Source organism: Punica granatum, chromosome 3 (assembly GCF_007655135.1).
Source record: "Punica granatum isolate Tunisia-2019 chromosome 3, ASM765513v2, whole genome shotgun sequence".
NCBI classification, from domain to species: domain Eukaryota; kingdom Viridiplantae; phylum Streptophyta; class Magnoliopsida; order Myrtales; family Lythraceae; genus Punica; species Punica granatum.
This window is the reverse complement of record NC_045129.1, coordinates 34777139-34796758: the sequence shown is the minus strand read 5'-3', so window position 1 is coordinate 34796758 and position 19620 is coordinate 34777139. Positions and strand designations below refer to the sequence as shown.

Below are 19620 nucleotides of genomic sequence, written 5' to 3'. Positions count from 1 at the left end.
TTCATATGCATCAAATATATAAAATATAAATATTTGCATATGATCAATTTGGCACTATTTAAAAGTAGTAAATGAATCCAATTACGCCGATTTGAAATTCAAATTACCTAGGATGCATATTTATTATGGGACGAAAAAAAAGAGAGAGAGATAAACATAATATATCTCCAATCAACTTTTTAGTGGCAGTTGTCAAAATTTCGCCCCTCTGTTCCTTGATGAACACCACTGTTCCACACACGGGACCCTCGAATATCACGTGAACCTACGGCTTTGTGACCGGCGCACCAGTTGGCTCGGTGGGTCCCAAAGAGGGTGGGAAAACCTGGAAGCGACACGTGGCAGGTTGAAACGTGTCGTTCTCCCATTGGTAGGAGGAATCTCCAGCGTGGACGATGCCAAGTAGGCAACCAGGGTCCCCCCACTACTACACTTCCGGGCCCCACCCCAAGGAATCTCGACGGTTTTGTTTCCTGTTTCTCTCTCTCTCTCTCTCTATAAAAACAAAACGGCAGAGGAAGAAAAAGAGGCGCGCCACTTCCTCCGCGTTCTCCGCCCCGTACAAACTCTCCCTCTCCCTCTCCCTCTTCCTCCTCTCCGGCCGAAGCTCTCTACTCGCTGTCTCAGCAAACCCTAACGGATTGCGAGCACGTCGTCAGTGGCCATGCTCTCCGCCATCAAGGTGGAGCCCCTGTACGCCTTCCCTGACAAGCCAGACCGGCAGCCACCCACCGCCTCGCTGATCGAGATCCTCAGCAGCGACGACGAAGACGCCGGAAACTGCTCCGAGGACTACTCAGACTGCGCTGAGAGCGGCTGCGAGAGCGACTGCAAGCGGAAGAAGACCCGGAGCTTGAAGGATATCAACGGCGGCTTTCTAGCGAAGAGGATAAAGCTGGAAGAGCCGGTGGCCGCCATTCCTCTTGAATTCCTCGCGCCTCTGCCTGACGATGATGATGATGAGGCGGTGCCGGTGCCACTGTCTCTGCCCGTGGTTGTTGCTGATGATGGCACAGTAGCTCCGGCTCGTCCTGTGAACAGACAGTTCTGGAAAGCTGGGGAATTTGGGAAGGATGTTTATTCGGATTGTTCCGAGTCTTCTGGTACATACACTCTCTCCATTGTTTTCTCTGTCCGATATATTTCCTACCCTGTCTCGTGTAGATACGCTCGTATGATTAGTTATGCACTAGAAATTTAACCTCAGTGATACAGTTTTAGACCGAATAATGATTGTTCTTGAGACGGTTCTTGAGAGTTTGAATGAGGATTTCCTTAGTCGGAAACTCCAAACTGGAATTTACTAAATGTGCACATATGGTCATTGTAAACTAGTTCAATTTAACTTGGCAGGTGGATTTTACCTGCATGGGGTTCGAAACCTAGTGGGAGCATTGCCGATTGAACGGATTGTGTTGTTGAATTGTGGAAAAATTAATTAATATTTGAGAGAATTTAGTATTAAAAATTGAATTGAATGGTTTTTAAGATAAAAAAAATTGAAAAAGAAAAAAGAAAAGTAATAATTGAGAAAATAAAAAGTAATGATATGTTGTTGAATTATGAAAAAAAGGAAAAAAGTGATGAATGATTGAAAAAATTAATGATTATGTTATTGAATTGTGAAAAAATAATGATTAGTTGACAGAATTTAATATTAAAAATTGAATTGAATGGTAAAGATAAAAAAATTGAAAAAAAAAGAAAAAATAATAATTGAGAAAATGAAAAAGTAATGATTGTGTTGTTGAATTATGAGAAAAAGTGAGAAAAAGTAATGAATAGTTGAGAGAAAATAATGATTGTATTGTTGAATTGTTGAAAAATAATGAATAGTTGAAAGAATTTAGTATTAAAAATTGAATTGAATGGTAGTTAAAAATAAAAAAAAAATTGAAAAAAAAAGAAAAGTAATAATTGAGAAAATAAAAAAGTAATAATTGTTTTGTTGAATTATGAGAAAAAGTGGAAAAAAAGTAATGAATGAGAAAAAGTAATTATTGTGTTATTAAATTGTGAAAAAAGTAATGAATAGTTGAGAGAATTTAGTACTAAAAATTGAATTGAATGATAAAGATAAAAAAATTGAAGAAAAAATAAAAAAAAGTAATAATTGTGTCGTTGAATTGAAGATAAGTGAAGTAGAGTAAAAAAAAATTACTCCAAAACCAAACAAAGCACTGACGTATTGTTGGTGATGATTTGCAGAGGGCGTGGATCGGGTTAGAGTTCATCCCAGGTTTCTGCATTCCAATGCCACCAGCCATAAATGGGCTTTAGGAGGTATTCTTTTGCTTCTCATGCGAGATGTTACTTGTTCTGTAATAACAGCCCGCTAACTCTGCTATTTGATCTTCGTTTTTCAGCTTTTGCAGAGCTTCTTGACAACGCTTTAGACGAGGTAATATGCTGTAGTCTTGTAAGTTGTTCGTTTGTAGAATTGACCATCTCATTGAAATTCAAATCTTTTCAGGTCTGCAATGGAGCAACATATGTTCTGGTAGATGTGTTGACAAACAAAAGAGATAATAGTAAAATGTTGCTTGTTGAAGGTACTCACTCATATTCACAAAACCATCTTTTATGCCTTTTTCTTTTCTTTTTTTTTGGTTCTTTGTGTTGCAGCCTAGTACTTTAGAAAAAAATGTATGTTTCACAAGTTAGGTTTGTGATGCCGTGGTAAGCATACCATTTGAGTACATGTCTTGCATAAGCCACTCTGCTATATTTCAGATGAAAAGGGTTTCCCATGTTTTTCTATGTTTCAGTTTGGCCAAACATTAGGATATCCGTACCCGTGATGTGCTATGTTTGACTTGTTATCTAAATGCAGACAATGGTGGCGGAATGACCTCTGTCAAACTAAGGCAGTGCATGTCCCTTGGATATTCTGCCAAGAGTAAAATTGCACATACCATCGGTCAATGTGAGTCTTCATATTTCATGTCCTTAGGTTACTTCAGATATTAACTGAACACAGGCATTTGATTGTCTCTTTCCTGTTTTCTGCAGATGGAAATGGGTTTAAGACAAGTACCATGAGGCTGGGAGCAGATGTTATTGTATTTTCCCGCTGTAGAGGCAGCGATGGAAAGAGGTTTGTGTGTCTTGAAAGAATCAAGCTGCAGGGTGTTTGTGAAATCACAAGTTTACAACCAAAAAAAGAAAAAAACCATTGGACTGGCATTAAAGCACAGTCTTTTCTGCCAGATTTGCTGTCTCAGAAATATCACTTATGATACCTTAGCTAATAAAAACCAAATGCTAAGGATTAACTTAATTACGTTTTCTACAGTGCATCACAGAGTATTGGAATGCTATCCTACACTTTTTTGAAATCCACTCAAAAGGAGGACATTTTTGTTCCCATGGTGAGATCATCAATTAATCTTAGCATTTTTATCCTCTCCTCACTATCTGGACATCGGTTACAAGTGGCCTTATATAAATTAACCATCCATAAATGAGATGTGCTACGAAAGAATCTGTCAAAATAAAGACATCGTCCTACCATATTCTCTCCCCTTTTCTCATATTCTGTTGTTTGTATGATGAGTTTGCACACTGGTGAAAGTTTGCTTTACTTATTTTTAAATGTTTTAGATTCTATATTCTTTTGTTAACTAGGTGTTCATGTGATTTTTAAGATTGACTACGAAAGGGGACAATACTGGGATAAGGTTATTCGATCTTCCTTTGATGATTGGAGCAAGAATTTAGAAACTATATTGCAGTGGTCACCATTTACAAGTGAGAGTGATCTTCTTAAGCAGGTAAATTTGTCTCCATATTTATGTTTCTAGCTCTTCTTCGTGGATGTCTACAGAGTAAGCTTAGGTTCTGGTTTGGTTTTTTCAACTTTGGTTTTGAAATTGCCGTTTCTTCATTTCAATGAAGAAGGATTGAAGTTAACAACCCTAATACATGCAATCGCCATCCTGGTGAACTAGGTGTCATATAACTCCTCTTTCTTCAAGCATTGGCAAATTAATACTTCTTAGTAGTTAAGGGTCAAAGAATAACCATAGATACAGAGAAAAACAGCTAACTTTTGATCACACTATCAAAAGTGTGATTCCAGACTTATTGAGGTTTCCAATTTTCTCATATTGTTGGGACCAAATTTTGCTTCTGCAGTTTGATTTCATGAAAAATCAAGGTACGCGTATAATTATATACAATCTTTGGGAAGATGATGAAGGACAGCTTGAGCTGGATTTCGAGACTGATCCCCATGTATGGATTTTTCATCGACATTTTTTTTCTTTCATTTATTATTACTACACATTGCAACTGAAAAGTGGATTTGCTGCTTCTAATTGACAATTGATAATGGCAGGATATCCAAATTAGAGGAGTAAATCGTGATGAGCGAAGCTTAGACATGGCCAGAATGTATCCCAACTCCAGGCATTTCTTGACTTACAAGCACTCATTGAGGGTATGTTGCTCATGCTGAACAGAAAGTTCAGAAATACGTTTCTTTATTATGATTAACCCACACCAAGACTGTCATAGGGCTTGAAAGATGGATCGGTGTTACTGAATTTCTTGGACAATATCTACAGCTTGTCTTCCTCATGTTTCAGCTGAATTTTACGAAAGTAGAAGTACTGCATTCTGTGTTGATAGTTCGCACCATTATGGAGTGACTTTGTCCTTTTGATCTAGACTTTGCCTATACCAAAACCATACTTTAACCAAGATTTCCACTATTTTGCTAGAGTTATGCATCAATTCTCTATCTCAGACTCCCGCCTGACTTCAGAATCATTTTGCGGGGAAAGGATGTTCAACATCATAACATAGTGAATGACATGATGCTGACTCAGAAAGTAACATACCGTCCTCAAGCAGAAAGGGCTGGAAATGATTCAGGGGTAACTATTTTCCATTTTAAAAATTAAGGCTGTACTTAACTCGGAGTTTCCTGATCTTTTCCCTCTGTTGGACAGATGGTGGCAGTCGTGACAATTGGATTTGTAAAGGATGCACATTACCACATTGATATTCAGGGGTTCAATGTGTACCATAAAAATCGGCTTATCAAGGTTAGTTCTAGCATATAACGTGCCTTTATCTTCCCTTTTTTGTTATGATGGATTCAGAGGAATAACATCTTGGTTGTAACAAATGCATTTTTAAATGTGTGCGTAATCGTATACACACACACACACGGGAAGATGGTAAGTTTATTAAGTTTGCTTCTGTATCAGCTATTTCCGACTAATCTAATTTGGCTTCATTCATCGTGCAATCTTGGTTGGCAGCCTTTCTGGAGAGTCTGGAATGCCGCTGGTAGTTCTGGCCGTGGGGTTATAGGTATTATTCTTCTCTTCTGAAAAGAGAAAAGATTATTGCACAACTAATTTTTACCAGCAACGTTGAGTCGGCCGAAAGAATGAACCTTTATTGTGGCAATTATTTTTTGATAACAGGTGTGTTTGAGGCAAATTTTGTTGAACCTGCTCATGACAAGCAGGGGTTTGAGCGGACGCTAGCCCTTTCAAGACTAGAGGCGCGATTAGTTGCGATGCAGAAGAGATACTGGTTTGTTGTCTCGTTCATTATGCTCCATCATTTTTAGGCTATCGTTGCTTCTTATTTTGCTTCAATCTTATAAACCAGGTCTGAGAATAGCCATTACGTCGGTTATTCTGATAAAAGATCAAAGAACAAGATTGCTGTTACTTCTAAGCAAGAAGATGCTCCACCCTCTGATAAGAGCAAGTCATCTTCTCGTTCAACTCAAAATGGGAATGGTCACACTTCTAGAATGAAGTCCTCCGCAGAGCTTGACAGGAGATCAACTCCTGTAGCTGATACAACTGAGGATAGAGGCTCTTACGAGGTCCCCTGTCCCTGCGATGATGTATCTCAGCGAGAGGTAGCAGACCAGAGAAAGAATAATCCCATAACCAGTTGTTCTAACCGAAAGGTAAATTATGACCCCTTCTTATCGTGCTATTTTCATCCTTGGTTATCTCGCTCATCTAAGAATCACTGGGAGAAGATATTCCTTGCAACGAGTATTATGAAATGGGATTCCAATTGCAATTTGCACTAAACTGTTCTGGTGCTTGTATCTGGAAACGTTTCATGGATCACAGGATGGTCTCATCAATGGGGATGCTCACAATTCGGCTTCCGTGACAGAGGGTGTCACCAAGGTGAAAGATGAGAAACTACAGTTGGCGACAAGGTGGTAGGATTGTTATTTTAAGATTAAACCTGAATCTCCGGAAGCAAATCATAAACAAGGCCCTATATATTACGAATATTTCCGTTTATTCTGTTTGTAGGGATGATGAAACCGAACTTCAAGCAGTGGTGCTGCTGAATAATAATTTAACTTCGGAGAATGAATCACTCAGAAAGAAAGTAAGTTAACAGTAACGGATCATTCCAGGGCTATTGAAAATTAGTTATAATGTTAATCTGCAAAGGTTTTTCATCTGTTGCTTGTGTCTTCTTCTCCGCGCAGTTGGAAACAGCAGAAAAGAAGAATGAGGAACTCGAAAAAGAGATAAGGATCCTGACAAACATGATCGCCGAAGAAAGGAGTCAAAGAGAGGAGGAAGAAGAGAAATTGAGGAAGAGATTAATGGTATGGAAGGGATATTATAATTGCTTCATTTTGTGCTTCATGGTCACATCTATGGTGCAACTTGGTTGTTCGAAATATTCCTCTTCTATGTTTGCCAATTGAATAGGCTGCCCTGGTTTTGTTATAGTATGCTTCGAAGACCATTGACGATTTGCTCGAGAAGGTGAGGCGGGGACAGCGGAGCCAGAATTAAAAAACTTAAGAGTCGAAGGACTGTAGGATAGATCAATCTCCAGGGCAAAGGGACGTATCAGTCGGTCCGTTTGGTTCTGAAGGAACTTTTCGATTTCTTTTTCAATGAGAATTTCTCGAAGAGTTTGGACTGATCTCGAGTTCTCGACAAAGTAATTTGAAACTCTTCCATTTCAGTTCGTTTTCAAATTTGTGATTTTCTCATTACCCCTTCCAAATCTGGAAGATACTTATTGTATGTATAGCAGTTTTAGACTGAACCAAACAGATTGATCCTGACCATTGTATTATTGGGAAGAGCTGTATATAGTGAAGAGACCTCACCAATACTTCAGGAATTTGACCGTTGTGTTTAGTTATGTTTTTTTTTTAAAAAAAAATTCAAGTTTTAATGAATTGTTCCTCAAACTCTAATATATTCAGCATATGTCTTAATTAAATCAATTTGATTGATCTTATGCAATCATTGCTACTGAGATTTCTGATCATATAGGTTGTACTAAATGTAACTTTCGAGTAGACATTAGCTGCCAATCTCTTCCCGGTGAGTTGAAAATGCAAGAGGACATCGATCAGGCTGCAAATATATGCAGATATTAGCTCTCTGTTGATTTATATGTTGGTGGAGAAGGGATGAGGAGTTGATGATCGGAAGTATGGTAGCAGATCGATCCGAGCCAAAGAGCTCCGGCTTCCTTGATAAGCGGAACGAGGGTGCTGTTAATGTGGGATGCCACGACCCAGTCCATGGCCCTGATCAGCCTACCTTCATTGAATAACATTTTAGGAGGCAATGGCAACTTTTTTTTTTTTAACTTAATTATTTTCCTCCTATTTTCACTCTATAAATACCAACAATTTCCAACTTTCTTCAACAAAAAAAGAAAACCTTTTCAAATTCTTTCCACAGAAAATCTACTCCTCCTTGAAATTTTTTACAAGCATATAGATATATACTCCTCCCTTCTTCCACAAAGAAATTTAATTCAAATCAATTTAATTTTAATTCTTTCCTCAATTACTTGCAAAATTCCAATTTTTCTCAAAATTCAAATTTTCGAAATTCTCAATTTTCAAATCCTCAAAATCTAAGTCATAATTTTTAAATTCGAAACTTCTTCCAAAAGTATTAAAAATACAAATGTTAAATATGAAAATCATGTTGAATCAAAGTTAGTCCCCTTCATTAGAGAGAATAGTCCTAACTCAGAAAGGGTCCAAATTTTTATCACATATCTTTTTTTTGGTTGCACATGAGGCACGTCAGTACAATGAAATAAAAATCTTAATAGATAATACAGAGACAGGTAATCCCTCTAGGTGTCGACGATGAAATCTTTTGATTACTAAGTGAGAGCGTACGTCAGGACGCTACATTATCTTTCATTTTTATGACATATTGATTAAGTGGCACCTATGTGGTACAGAGGGCCAAACTTGGGACGCAAAATGGAACCAGCATTGGTGATTCTCTAACGAGCCATCACACACTAACGCCTCAACTAGAAATGCAGGATTTTACTAAAGCAGAACACAATTTGGCTTTTGGTATACATAAATGGAATTGAATGGAGTGGAGATTCCGTCCTTTTACTCCATTTGCGAGGGCTTTAGTAGCGCTTCTGTGGCTTTCTTTAGGCTAAATGGAGAGAAAGCTGTCCTCCAATTCGGGTAAATCCGAAAACCCGAGCTGAACCGAATTAAAAATTTGATTCCTTTTTTGCGGTATGGTTTGATTCCCGGTAGTTTTCAAAAAAATTCGGTTCGGTTTCGATTTCCACCAACGGGGAGTCGACCTGAATTGAGAATCAAAATTATTTTATTTTTTACGAGTGAGTGGACTCAAATAGTTCAACGTTTATTTTTCTACCACAAAGTTTCGTGTTCGAGTTTTGTCAGTGGAAAAAAAAATCTCTGAGAGACGGCTCGTAATGCATTAGTTAGAATTTATTGGATTTTTGGATATCATGATACATGTAAATAATAATAGTAATAGTAATAATTTTTTGTTAGTTTGGATAATAATTTTATTTTTATAAAAAAATATAGAAAAGAGATTTCCCGCCTTCCTTTCCCCATTCCCATTGCCCACACTCCTCCTTGCCCCCTCTCTCTGCCTCTCCCTCCCATTCCATCTTCGCTGCATCGGCCGAGACCCTCAGCGGTTCTTTCTTGCCTTGCCTCGCCTCTCCTTCTCTCTCACGGGCTTAGACTCGGCTCTCCTCCGGCTTCAAGCCGAAATCAGCAGCAGCAGAGAGAGAGAGAGAGAGAGAGAGAGAGCTTGAGTGAGGGAGAGATGTTATGTTGATGGAAAAGATGAAGATTCAAGAGGTGCAGTCTACCACGAAGAAGCAGCGCATAGCCACCCACACTCATATCAAAGGCCTCGGTCTCGACGTAAGCTCAGTCATTTGAACCTGAACCTCCCTGCGAAATTGACTGCTGCTGCTGCTACCTACCTGCTTGCTTAGCTCGTTTATGGCATTGGGTCCTCTCAAGTTCTCGTTTTTTTTTTTCTTAATCATAATAATATCCATGGAGCTGACGATGTTGTTGCTGTATGTATCTTGAGGTCAGTGGAAATGCGATGCCTATGGCTGCTGGTTTCGTGGGTCAAGCGGAAGCGAGAGAAGCCGCTGGTCTCGTAGTCGATATGATTAGGCAGAGGAAGATGGCGGGTCGAGCTCTGCTGCTCGCCGGTCCTCCCGGTACTGGGAAGACAATACTGGCCCTCGGAATAGCCCAGGAGCTCGGGAGCAAGGTCCCCTTCTGCCCCATGGTTGGTTCCGAAGTCTACTCTTCGGAAATGAAGAAAACCGAGGTTATGATGGAGAACTTTCGGAGAGCAATCGGCTTGCGTATAAAAGAATACAAAGAAGTCTATGAAGGCGAGGCAAGTCGCACGTCCTCTGATCTGATTAGTGACTAGCACGGACCTCCTTTGCTTTGTTTTTGTTTCTTCCGACTTTGATGCATGCAGTTGGTGATGATTGCTTGCTAATACGATTTTATTTAGGTTACTGAGCTCTCCCCAGAAGAAACTGAGAGTGTCACCGGTGGCTATGGTAAAAGCATCAGCCATGTTATTGTCGGATTGAAAACTGTTAAAGTAACTAAGCAGCTGAAATTGGACCCGACAATCTACGATGCCCTAATCAAGGAAAAGGTGTATTTCCATTGAAGCCTGCGCGGCTGAAATTGCATTGAAGAATTTGGTTCGGTTATGAATTGGATTTTGCTTCATGGTTGACATTGCATATAGGTTGCTGTTGGTGATGTTATATACATAGAAGCCTATAGTGGAGCTGTCAAAAGGGTTGGTAGAAGTGATGCCTTTGCCACAGAATTTGACCTCGAAGCTGACGAGTATGTTCCACTTCCCAAAGGAGAGGTTCACAAGAAGAAGGAGATAGTTCAGGTAACCTGTTCTCGAGTTCCATGTCCAAATTGATGTGCAATCATTTCATCTTACTCCTTTGCTACTCGGGACACTTAACTGTGTTATATTTCATCAGGATGTAACACTCCATGATCTAGATGCCGCAAATGCCCAGCCTCAAGGAGGACAAGACATATTATCCTTGATGGGTCAGATGATGAAGGCCAGAAAAACCGAGATCAATGACAAGTTACGGCAAGAAATAAATAAGGTGAGATTTTTCAGAAATGTAATGGTATTTCTTCGTTTGCATGTCTGTTCAATGATAAAATTTTTCTAATGACAGGTAGTAAACCGATATATCGATGAAAGGGTTGCTGAGCTTGTACCTGGGGTTCTGTTTATCGATGAGGTTCTTGTCATTTTCCTTTTAAACCTTGTTCATGCTGTATTCAAGTAAAAATTGTGTCCCTGATGTCACGGTTTGCAGGTTCATATGCTGGATATGGAGTGCTTTTCGTACTTGAATCGTGCTTTGGAAAGCTCACTATCACCTATTGTGATCTTTGCAACAAATAGGGGAATATGCAATGTAAGGTATAAGTTATAAATTATCTTTTTGAGCCAAATTTTATATATTGAACTCTTTCAAGGACTTATTCTAAAATTGTGCATTGCAATGTGCAGGGGGACAGATATGCCTAGTCCTCATGGCATACCTGTCGACTTGTTAGACCGCTTGGTGATCATCCGGGCACAAACCTATGGCCCTGCAGAGATGATACAGGTTCTCCGCTTGCCTGTCCTTTCATATTGCAATAAAAATCCCTTTTTTTTCCTGAAACCCGGATCATTATGTCATACCTGCTGATTTTTGTACAAGCTTTTGTTCTTGGGCAGATTATTGCAATCCGTGCTCAGGTGGATGAATTGATGGTGGATGAGGAAAGCCTGGCCTATTTGGGAGAAATCGGACAAAAAACATCTTTAAGGTCTCGAATTTCATATGGAATTTCTCGTCGAGTTTAAACGTGATTCTATCTCTAATTCTCTTTTGCGTGCTTAGATATCTCAGTTGTTTCCTTTCTCTTTTCCTCAGGCATGCAGTGCAGCTGTTGTCCCCTGCCAGTGTCATGGCCAAGATGAACGGCCGAGATAACATTTGCAACGTATTTAACTTTTAGTGAGTCTTGAATCTCTCAACGTATGAAGTTGCCTGAACCCTTAACTTGTCATTCCATCTCTTTGCTTTCTTCTCTAACAGAAAGTTCCCTGTGTTTGTGTTTGTGTTTGTGACCTGGTAGGCGGACATCGAGGAAGTAACCAATCTATATCTTGATGCCAAGACATCTGGAAAGTTGCTTTAGGAGCAGCAAGACAAGTACATCTCATAGGAACACTAACGTTAATTTACTCGAGGAAACATAGTTTTGAGGAGATAGAAGAGTTTGAAGTAATTTTATTGAGTTTTTCTTTTTGGAAGTCGGTCGTTGTTGGACTTGGAGGGAAAAGGGAAACTGAGTTTCAGGAGTTAGGACTTTGAGATCAAAATCAATGTTAAGAGAAAATGTAAAAAACTTTTGTATATTGTGCATATTACAGTTTGATCTGGTAGCAAAATGTGGACGGTCTCTTGAATTTCATATATGGTTAAAGTTCTTGTTTCCTATTGATGATTCCTTTCCCGAATCTTGAGGAAGTCGTCTAGTCAGCCTGTCACCAAAAATATTAACAAAATATTGATTGTTGTGGATTTGCAGAAACGTTACAGACAGGGCAAGTATGTGTTGACACATTGAGCTGAGCTGAAACGAAATACTGAACATGTATTAGGCTATATGTATATTTCTTTGACAAGAGCTGACCTGAACCGAAATGTCTAGTATGCATTGAGCTGTGTCTGTATTGCTTCGACATGAACCGACCCTGGACCAAAACCCATAGCCCTTTCCGCTCCAGTCTTGAAGAATAACAAGGCCTCCAATGCTGCCTCCATTTCCGCTCAGGTCTTGAAGGATAACAAGGCCTCCAATGCCGCCTCCATTTCCCCTCAGGTCTTGAAGGATAACAAGGCCTCCAATGCCGCCTCCATTTCCACTCTCGAACTCAACGACAAAGCCCTCTCCGACGTATGACTGCCTCTCTGTCTTCGGTCTTTCCTTGCCTGCTGCCAGTTTCCATGCACTGTTGGCAGATGTTTTCCTTCTGTGATAGCGAGAGTTAAAATGAATCATTGTTTGGATTTCAGCTCTCTTCTCTCATATTGCCAACTTGAAGCCATTGACTCTTCACTCAAATCATGCATTGAGCTAAAAGAACTGAGGCTATCTCACAATAACATCAAGGTAAATATTCGAGTCTTTAGCTTTTCAATCATGTAAGGGGAAGCTTACCATTTCGGGGATCTAATGACTGCTTTTCCCGAGATTTTGGGACAATCTGGCTGCAGAATCAGGAAGGTTCTGCCGAATCTGCAGATATTCAATGGCAAGCCTGTAACAAGAGTTCCAAGAACGTAGAGCCATAGAATTGAAGCTGTTGATGATTCCTCATTCGAGTAAAATGTCAAAGAGGTTAAACAAAAGGATAGTGTCAGGGAGAAAATGCAACCGAACCATCTGTCACTCGCTAAGGAGAAAGATAAAATTGGTGATCGAACTGATGATCATCTTCTGGAGGAGGATCGGAAGAGGAGACGACAGAAATCACAAGATGATTTGCCGAAGAAAGACAGTCGAGCCCCTGGAGGGATACCGAGCCAGTGGAGAAGAAAGGGAAAAAGAAATCAAAGGGAAAGGTGAATACTGAGATCAATGTCATTGATGATGCAGAGGCTGCATTCTGGAACTTTTCCAGGCTCCGAAAAATTATTGGCTTGGAAAGAATTCCTAATGGTCGGATTTGTGATGTGTATATATATGGCCATCGTAAACTAGTTTCAAGTGTAGATTGCGTGTTTGTTGCTCTATCATGCTGCATTTGGGATTTGGGCTGGGATTAAACTCGGAAGTGGAATTTTTATTGATGATAGTGGTTGATGATTTCCAGAGGACATGGATAGAGTTAGAGTTCATCCCAGGTTTCTGCATTTCAATGCCACCAGCCATAAGTGGGCTCTCGGAGTTATTGTTTTGCTCCTCTTGCAGGAATTTATGATGTAATCCTTTACTTTTTCATGATTGTTTGAAAGAGTGGTCTTCACGTCTATAATAATTGCCCACGAACTCTGCTATTTGATCTTTGGTTTCAGCTTTTGCCGAGCTTCTTGACAACGCTTTAGACGAGGTAATACGCTGTAGTCTCATAAGGTGTTCCTTTTTAGCATTGAGCTTCTAATCAGTAATCACAAGTCAAAAACTATTCAGGTCTGCAATGGAGCAACTTATGTTCTGGTAGATGTGTTGACAAACATAATAGCAAAATGTTGCTTGTTGAAGATATTTCATACAACTTGGCTCTCATTCCTATTTTGATTTATATTTGTTGGTACGGAGGAAATAATGTATGCTTCATTTCATGCTTCGTATTCACATACATGATGCTACTTCGTTCTTCAAACTATTCTCTTCTACATCTGCAATCTGAGGTTTGTCCTGTTTTGTTGTAGGATGCTTCGAACTCCATTGATGATTTGCTCAAGAAGATGAGCGTTTGGGACAGCAGCCAGATTTGTAACCAAAGTGGAAGCACGGTGAAAAAGATCAATATCCAGTGTGCGTGTGGATGTATCGGATCGGTTTTTTTGGTTCTGAAGGAACTTTTCGATTTCATTTTCAGTGAGAGTTTTTAGGAGAAGTCATGTTGTCCCCGAAAAGCAAATCGAAATTTTAACTCTGAAACTAAACGCACTGGAAAAGTTTAGACTTAACCAGACAGATTGATCGATCGTTGACCAGAGCTGGAAGCTATTGATGAAACCTCACCATATCTTTAGGAATTAAACCGTTGCATTATATATATATATATATATATATGCTTTGACATGTTCAAATTTAAATGAATGAATTGCTCAGCAAAACTATGTTAATATATTCAGCATGTTTCATTCAAACTTACTTGATCCTCTGCTATCATTACTACTGGAATTGATGAACATATAAATCGTACTTTACGTAATTTAAAAATCAGACATTAGCTGCAAATCTCGTCCATTCCCCGTGAGTCGAAAACCAAAGGGACCCTCTGCCGTTAATAAGACATATATAGATATAGACCCTCTGCTGTTAATTATCTGTTGTTGGTCGATAGCAGATCAGAGCCACAGTGCTCCGGCTTCTTTGAGAAGTGGGACTAGGGAGCCGTTGATGTGTGAGGCCATGACCCGGTCCATGGCCCCAACCAACCTCCCGCCGATGAACACGACTGGGACGGCTGCTGAGCTCCCCAGCAGCCTAATGAGAGCCCGCTCTATATCCCTGCCCCGAGGGTCGAGGTCTAGTTCGTACACGGTGGGGCTGACCCCCATACCGCGGAAGAGCCGCTTCGCCGCGTGGCACATGCAGCAGCTGCTCACGCTGAACATCACCACCGCGCTCCCAGCAGCCAGCCTCGCCACCCTCTCTACAGGGTCCACTCCGCTGCCGCCTCCCCTCGGCCCTCCCATCGCGGCCGCTGCCACGTAGTGCCCCCAAGGCTCTGCCGACATCTGGTAATACATATCTGACGAAGTTGACTATTACTTGCAAGTCCAGGAAGATTGGAATGTGGGGATAATAATGATAGATGACGACTGATGAAGGGGAGGCCGGTGTGGTCCCTATTTATAGAAAGTTGGCCTTGGCCATGGCCATGGCCGGGGCGGTGCTGGCCTGCCTAACGGACACAGGGCCAATCCTAACCGTTGGATTAGGTGGGTCCTAGTGAAGTGGATGGCTGAGATAATTTCAGCCATTGACATTATTGTTTTGGTTTTTGTTTGCAAGTTGTCGCGGCGCGTGCATGGTTTTTGCTTTAAAAGGATACATTGGTTGTCCCCCTGCGACTGTAAAGTCAGGGCAGAGGGTAGGTAGAGGAGCGGCGGATGTCAGCCGTAGACGGCGGCTCCGGGGGGAGGGAGGGAGGGAGGGTGGAGACAGGACACGGACACGGTGACAGAGACTGAGAGTGAAGGGGACGTACTACGTAAAGTGGTACTTTGTTCACTTTTATGTCCTCCTCATCTCTTTCTCCTTTCATGTCCCCATTTCAGGCAGCGTCAGGAGGGTGTTGAAGAAACATTAAAGAGGCGTGTCAAGAGTTACTTTTTATGAATCCTTGGTCGGGATATTATCCGGTCCCTATTAATCGAGTCGTTCCTTAATTCCTCTAAGCCGTTGGATCAATACACGTCAACCCAACAATCCCTATGGACTAACTGACCATCCGATCCGGCTAAGCAACCATAGAATTTTCCACCATTTTTCGGGGATAGGTTGAGAGACTGCATGACATACATACGGAATGATCTTGTCTCTAAGTCGAAGTCTAAGCATACTAAGTACCCCTTTTCGAATACCGGTTAATTAGGTTAATACTTGGAATCAATTCTCTGTGTCCCCCAATTTTCTGGTTCTTGGCTGGCCGCATAATAAAATCTGCTGTGGTCTCAGGAGGACTGCTGCAGGCGTACCCTTACGCACGCGGTGAGTACACGGGGCTGCGCGATTGACTGACTAATGGATTAAACCTTGGGATATTGTCATGAGAGGATTGGGCCAATGACGGGACTCTCGACAGCATCTGCTTCTGCAAGGTTTGAAGACTGATGAGGTGAGATAAGAGATCCAACGTCAAGGATCAAAACGACGATGACTTGTGCAGGATTTTTCGGGTCGAACCGAATAGGATCTGCTCTTGTGGACCAACCCGACCCGATTATTTCATGACTGTGATTATCTAGAGATATTTGTGAGATCCGACATCCGATCTGTAATTACTAAATATAAATAGATAATTTTAGCGAACATACGATTTAGAGAGGGATTTCTTACTCCCAAAAAGTGAGAGAGTACAAGAGAGGATTTTTGTCCGGTGAAATTAGTAGTCTTGGCTCGACCTAGCAGCAAGGCCTCCTGCCGGTATTTATTTATCTTGCGGGACGTGATCATTCAGCCCGATTCTGGAGGTCCTAATCGAGATATTCAACAAGTAAGCCTAAAACCTTACCGATTCGGGTCAATTCTCCGACAACTTGGAAGCAAAATAGATTGGGTTGACCCTGTAGTAATTTTATTTTATATTTTTGCATTACAATGAAAGTCTATGAGTTTGCTCCTTCAATTATTTTCTTACTCCTGAAATAAGTCCGCCTCCCTCCTTCATTCAAAAACATTTTCAACTATAGGAGCCTGCTCTGTTTTTCTGCTGGCATCACTATTAAACGTTTTCGAGACGAACTCAAAGTTTACTCTGAACAACCGGTCGGGTCTATATGATACTCAACAATCATAACTACTCGCGTGATTGTTTCAATTTGGTGTTTCACCATTAGTAATCTATACGGCCACATGTTGTGCCAGTGACATGAAATACCTCCTCAAATTTTAGACATCGATATGTCATAGGAAGTTTTATTTGGCAACAAACCATAACCCTTACGTAGTTTTTTTTTTTTTTGGCTAACCCTGGGTGTCCAAGTTTCACCTGATTGATCTCCGAGGCTCCGTGAACCCCCGGCGGTGCACGGAATGGATAATCACGCCAAAAGCGCTCCGGTAGCTCTAAGGGATTTCGAATCCGGAATCAGATGGATACTTAATCTCCTCCTTATCACTAGGCCAAATTTCTTGAAATTATAACCCTTACATAGTTGATATTTGATAATGATAAATAGTCCATATAGAAACATCATCGCATCAGTTGAAACAAATCCGGGATTCGACACTAGTGTGTGTGGGATTGATTTATCATGGATCAACAACAAATCGTTTGTTGCCTTACATCACTCTCCTGATCTTCCGTGTCAACAATTCCATTTCCGTATCATCAAACAAGACAGACCAGATGAAGTATATGCATAATTTTACAACAAATTTACCAGAACAAAAATGCATAATATATATGTATGTGTATGTGTGTATGTAAACCAAAAAAGAAAAAAAAATTGTAACAGTAAAAACCGAGAATGATGAAATCCGTATCAGCTGCATATGGTCCATACCTCTATGGTTGCATCATGGTATGCTTTTATTCTATGTTCTTCGCCTGGCCATGGAGGTCCGGTTCCCGTCGAACAACTCATCGATGAGTGACTCAATATCCTCGGACTGGTACTTGATGTACTTCTCGCTCTGCCTCCCCGGGGCGAGGTACTGGTTGAACCGCCCTAGGAAGGAGCGGTATGCCGGGGTGACGACGGCGGAGATTGAGACACGGAGCTCCGACTGGAGCTGCTCGTCGCTCACGACCCACGCGCTCTGCGTCTTATGGATGTCATCGAACATGGCGTTGAAGCTCTTGAACCTCTCCTTGAGCACTGGCTTCGACACCTTCCCGTTCACCAGCAGCCCCTCGTGGCTCAGGCACTGCAACAGCCGGTACCACGTCTCCCGCTGGTAGTTCTTGTGGTAGCTCCGGAGGTCCGACGACCTCCTCCGGCACCACGTGTCTCCCATCACCTCGTGTATCTCATTTGATCCTTTAATCTTCTGCAGGATGTAACGCCCGTTATTCATCAGGAATATATACCGCAATGAAGGGTCCCGGTACAGCCTGGACTTCATATCAAGGTTCGCGTCGAGCAGCTCCATCACCCTCACCAGCTGCGCTGCAAACTCCGTGCGGCCTGTGCTTGCCTCATCCTCATCTTTCCCTTCGCTGGGTTGCGATCCAGCTCCTGCTCTGCGGCAATTCTGACGGAAGACCTGCTCGAGTGTATCTCTATACACGCACGCGTACTCAAGATAGTTCATGGTGTATCGGGTGAGCGGGTGGACCGCCCCGCTTGGGACCGGGGTCCGCCCGTTATCGCTTTGTATTGAGTTTTCCAGTTCACAGAACATGCTCACCGCAGCCTCTCCTATATGGGCCTTGGCCTCCTCTATCTCTGACCTTAGACTCTTCTCCTCAGGGTCGGCGCCATCCTCGGCCCCGCTGATGGAACTGCCGAGGTCCCGCATGGCCTCGTAAATATCCAAGAACTTGAACAGCTTCTCTGCTGACCGCTTTGTTAGCACAGCCGCCTCCGCAAAGTTCAGAAAGTGCACGCACACTGCCGTCTCAAGGTTCCCAAACAGTCCTCTAGCTATCTCAAGATGATTGGAGAAAACTGACTCGCATAAATTCCGCTCCTTCGAGAAGAGGCTTGTCGAACACTCCCTCACGATCCCGATCCATGACGCGATCTCCCCCTCGAGAGATTCCCATTGCATCTTTTGTAAATCGTCAATGCTTATGATTTCAAACCCGAGATTAATTAACGCGGACTTGAGAGTGTTCCTCCGCATAATGCTGTACAGGATGCAGCACTCATTCTCATAGCCTGCGTGAATCATCGCGCTGGCGATCTTGTTCATCTTTGAGACTGCCTCGGCGGAAATGCCAGGGAACGTCTCTTCCTCAGAGCTTCCAGCAGGCTCGGGCTCAGGCTTGTGATCCGTCGACTCGTGATGATTGTTGTGGTTATTGAAGGAACTGTGCTTCGCCGCGGACTTCGAGTGCTTCTGGTTGATGTTATTATCCGGCGGATGGTGGTGATCGACCTTGCCACCTCCGCCACCCTTTGCATTCTCTAGGATGGTCCGGAGCTCGTCCTCGAGACACAACATGGCCCTTTGCAACACTGCGCTTGTCCGGTTTAAAAAACTCGACGTGGTGGGACTTGGGGACAGCTCACCAAGCTTTTTGGTGACCTTAGAGAGGCGATCGATCGCATCAAAGAAGGACGAACAATCCTCATCATTAATCTGGCAGCACTTAGATTTCCCTTCGCCCGGGACGTAGTTACACTTTTCGATCACAGATTCCACCGTCCTTGACAAGACCTCGATGGCATCCGGGATCTCCATCGGCACGTTATTCTCGTCGGAGCCATTGGACGATGATAGTTTATTGAGGAAGGCGTCCACCTCTTCCAGGACCTGCGAGAGGCTTAGGTCGGGCAAGGGAGGCCGCTCTCCGTCGCCATCCGATCCCTTCTGCTCCTCCTCGATTGGTTCTTGCGACACGGCATTGACACTTGGTGAGGCAGGGCCAATATGCTTCTCGTTCTCGGCGTGTACGGAGCTGGCAGACTTCTCGGGCGGCTGCAAGGTCGGATGAGGCATTTTCCTATGATCAAAAAGTTCGTATTTTCGAATGAATCCCTCGATAATGGCACAACGATAGATTGAGTTGGAGATGAATATGGATTATCGTTTTGATCAACGAAGACACATTGGATTAAGGTTTTGATTTGGTGATCCTTTTTTATTTTCTTTTGTTTTTTGTTGTCGAATTTTTTTTTCTCAGTTTCGGTGTGTTCCTG

At 42.0% G+C, this 19620-nt stretch overlaps 4 protein-coding genes across 4 annotated transcripts; 2 read left to right on the top strand and 2 right to left on the bottom strand.

Annotated features, from left to right (window-relative positions):
• Window positions 1-526: 526 nt before the first annotated feature.
• LOC116198811 (protein MICRORCHIDIA 7-like) lies at window positions 527-7137 on the top strand. Its single transcript, XM_031529055.1, has 19 exons — window positions 527-1103; window positions 2209-2283; window positions 2367-2401; window positions 2474-2552; window positions 2834-2926; window positions 3013-3097; window positions 3296-3371; window positions 3648-3773; window positions 4138-4236; window positions 4340-4441; window positions 4725-4880; window positions 4956-5051; window positions 5271-5322; window positions 5439-5550; window positions 5629-5938; window positions 6111-6205; window positions 6303-6381; window positions 6485-6607; window positions 6735-7137. The coding sequence occupies exons 1-19, from the start codon at window positions 665-667 to the stop codon at window positions 6798-6800; spliced, it is 2298 nt and encodes a 765-aa protein (XP_031384915.1). The 5' UTR covers window positions 527-664; the 3' UTR covers window positions 6801-7137.
• Window positions 7138-8893: 1756 nt separating this feature from the next.
• On the top strand, window positions 8894-11869 carry LOC116198812 (ruvB-like protein 1). The gene is made up of 11 exons (XM_031529056.1): window positions 8894-9196; window positions 9372-9692; window positions 9816-9965; window positions 10062-10217; window positions 10315-10449; window positions 10525-10590; window positions 10669-10775; window positions 10866-10965; window positions 11079-11170; window positions 11278-11347; window positions 11483-11869. Exons 1-11 carry the CDS (start codon window positions 9101-9103, stop codon window positions 11543-11545), a joined length of 1356 nt encoding a protein of 451 aa, XP_031384916.1. The 5' UTR covers window positions 8894-9100; the 3' UTR covers window positions 11546-11869.
• Window positions 11870-14196: 2327 nt separating this feature from the next.
• Window positions 14197-14893, bottom strand: LOC116201420 (glutaredoxin-C5-like). Its single transcript, XM_031532662.1, has one exon. The coding sequence runs from the start codon at window positions 14833-14835 to the stop codon at window positions 14431-14433; it is 405 nt and encodes a 134-aa protein (XP_031388522.1). The 5' UTR covers window positions 14836-14893; the 3' UTR covers window positions 14197-14430.
• Window positions 14894-17064: 2171 nt separating this feature from the next.
• LOC116199270 (exocyst complex component EXO70B1) lies at window positions 17065-19573 on the bottom strand. Its single transcript, XM_031529566.1, has one exon. The coding sequence runs from the start codon at window positions 19418-19420 to the stop codon at window positions 17348-17350; it is 2073 nt and encodes a 690-aa protein (XP_031385426.1). The 5' UTR covers window positions 19421-19573; the 3' UTR covers window positions 17065-17347.
• Window positions 19574-19620: the final 47 nt, after the last annotated feature.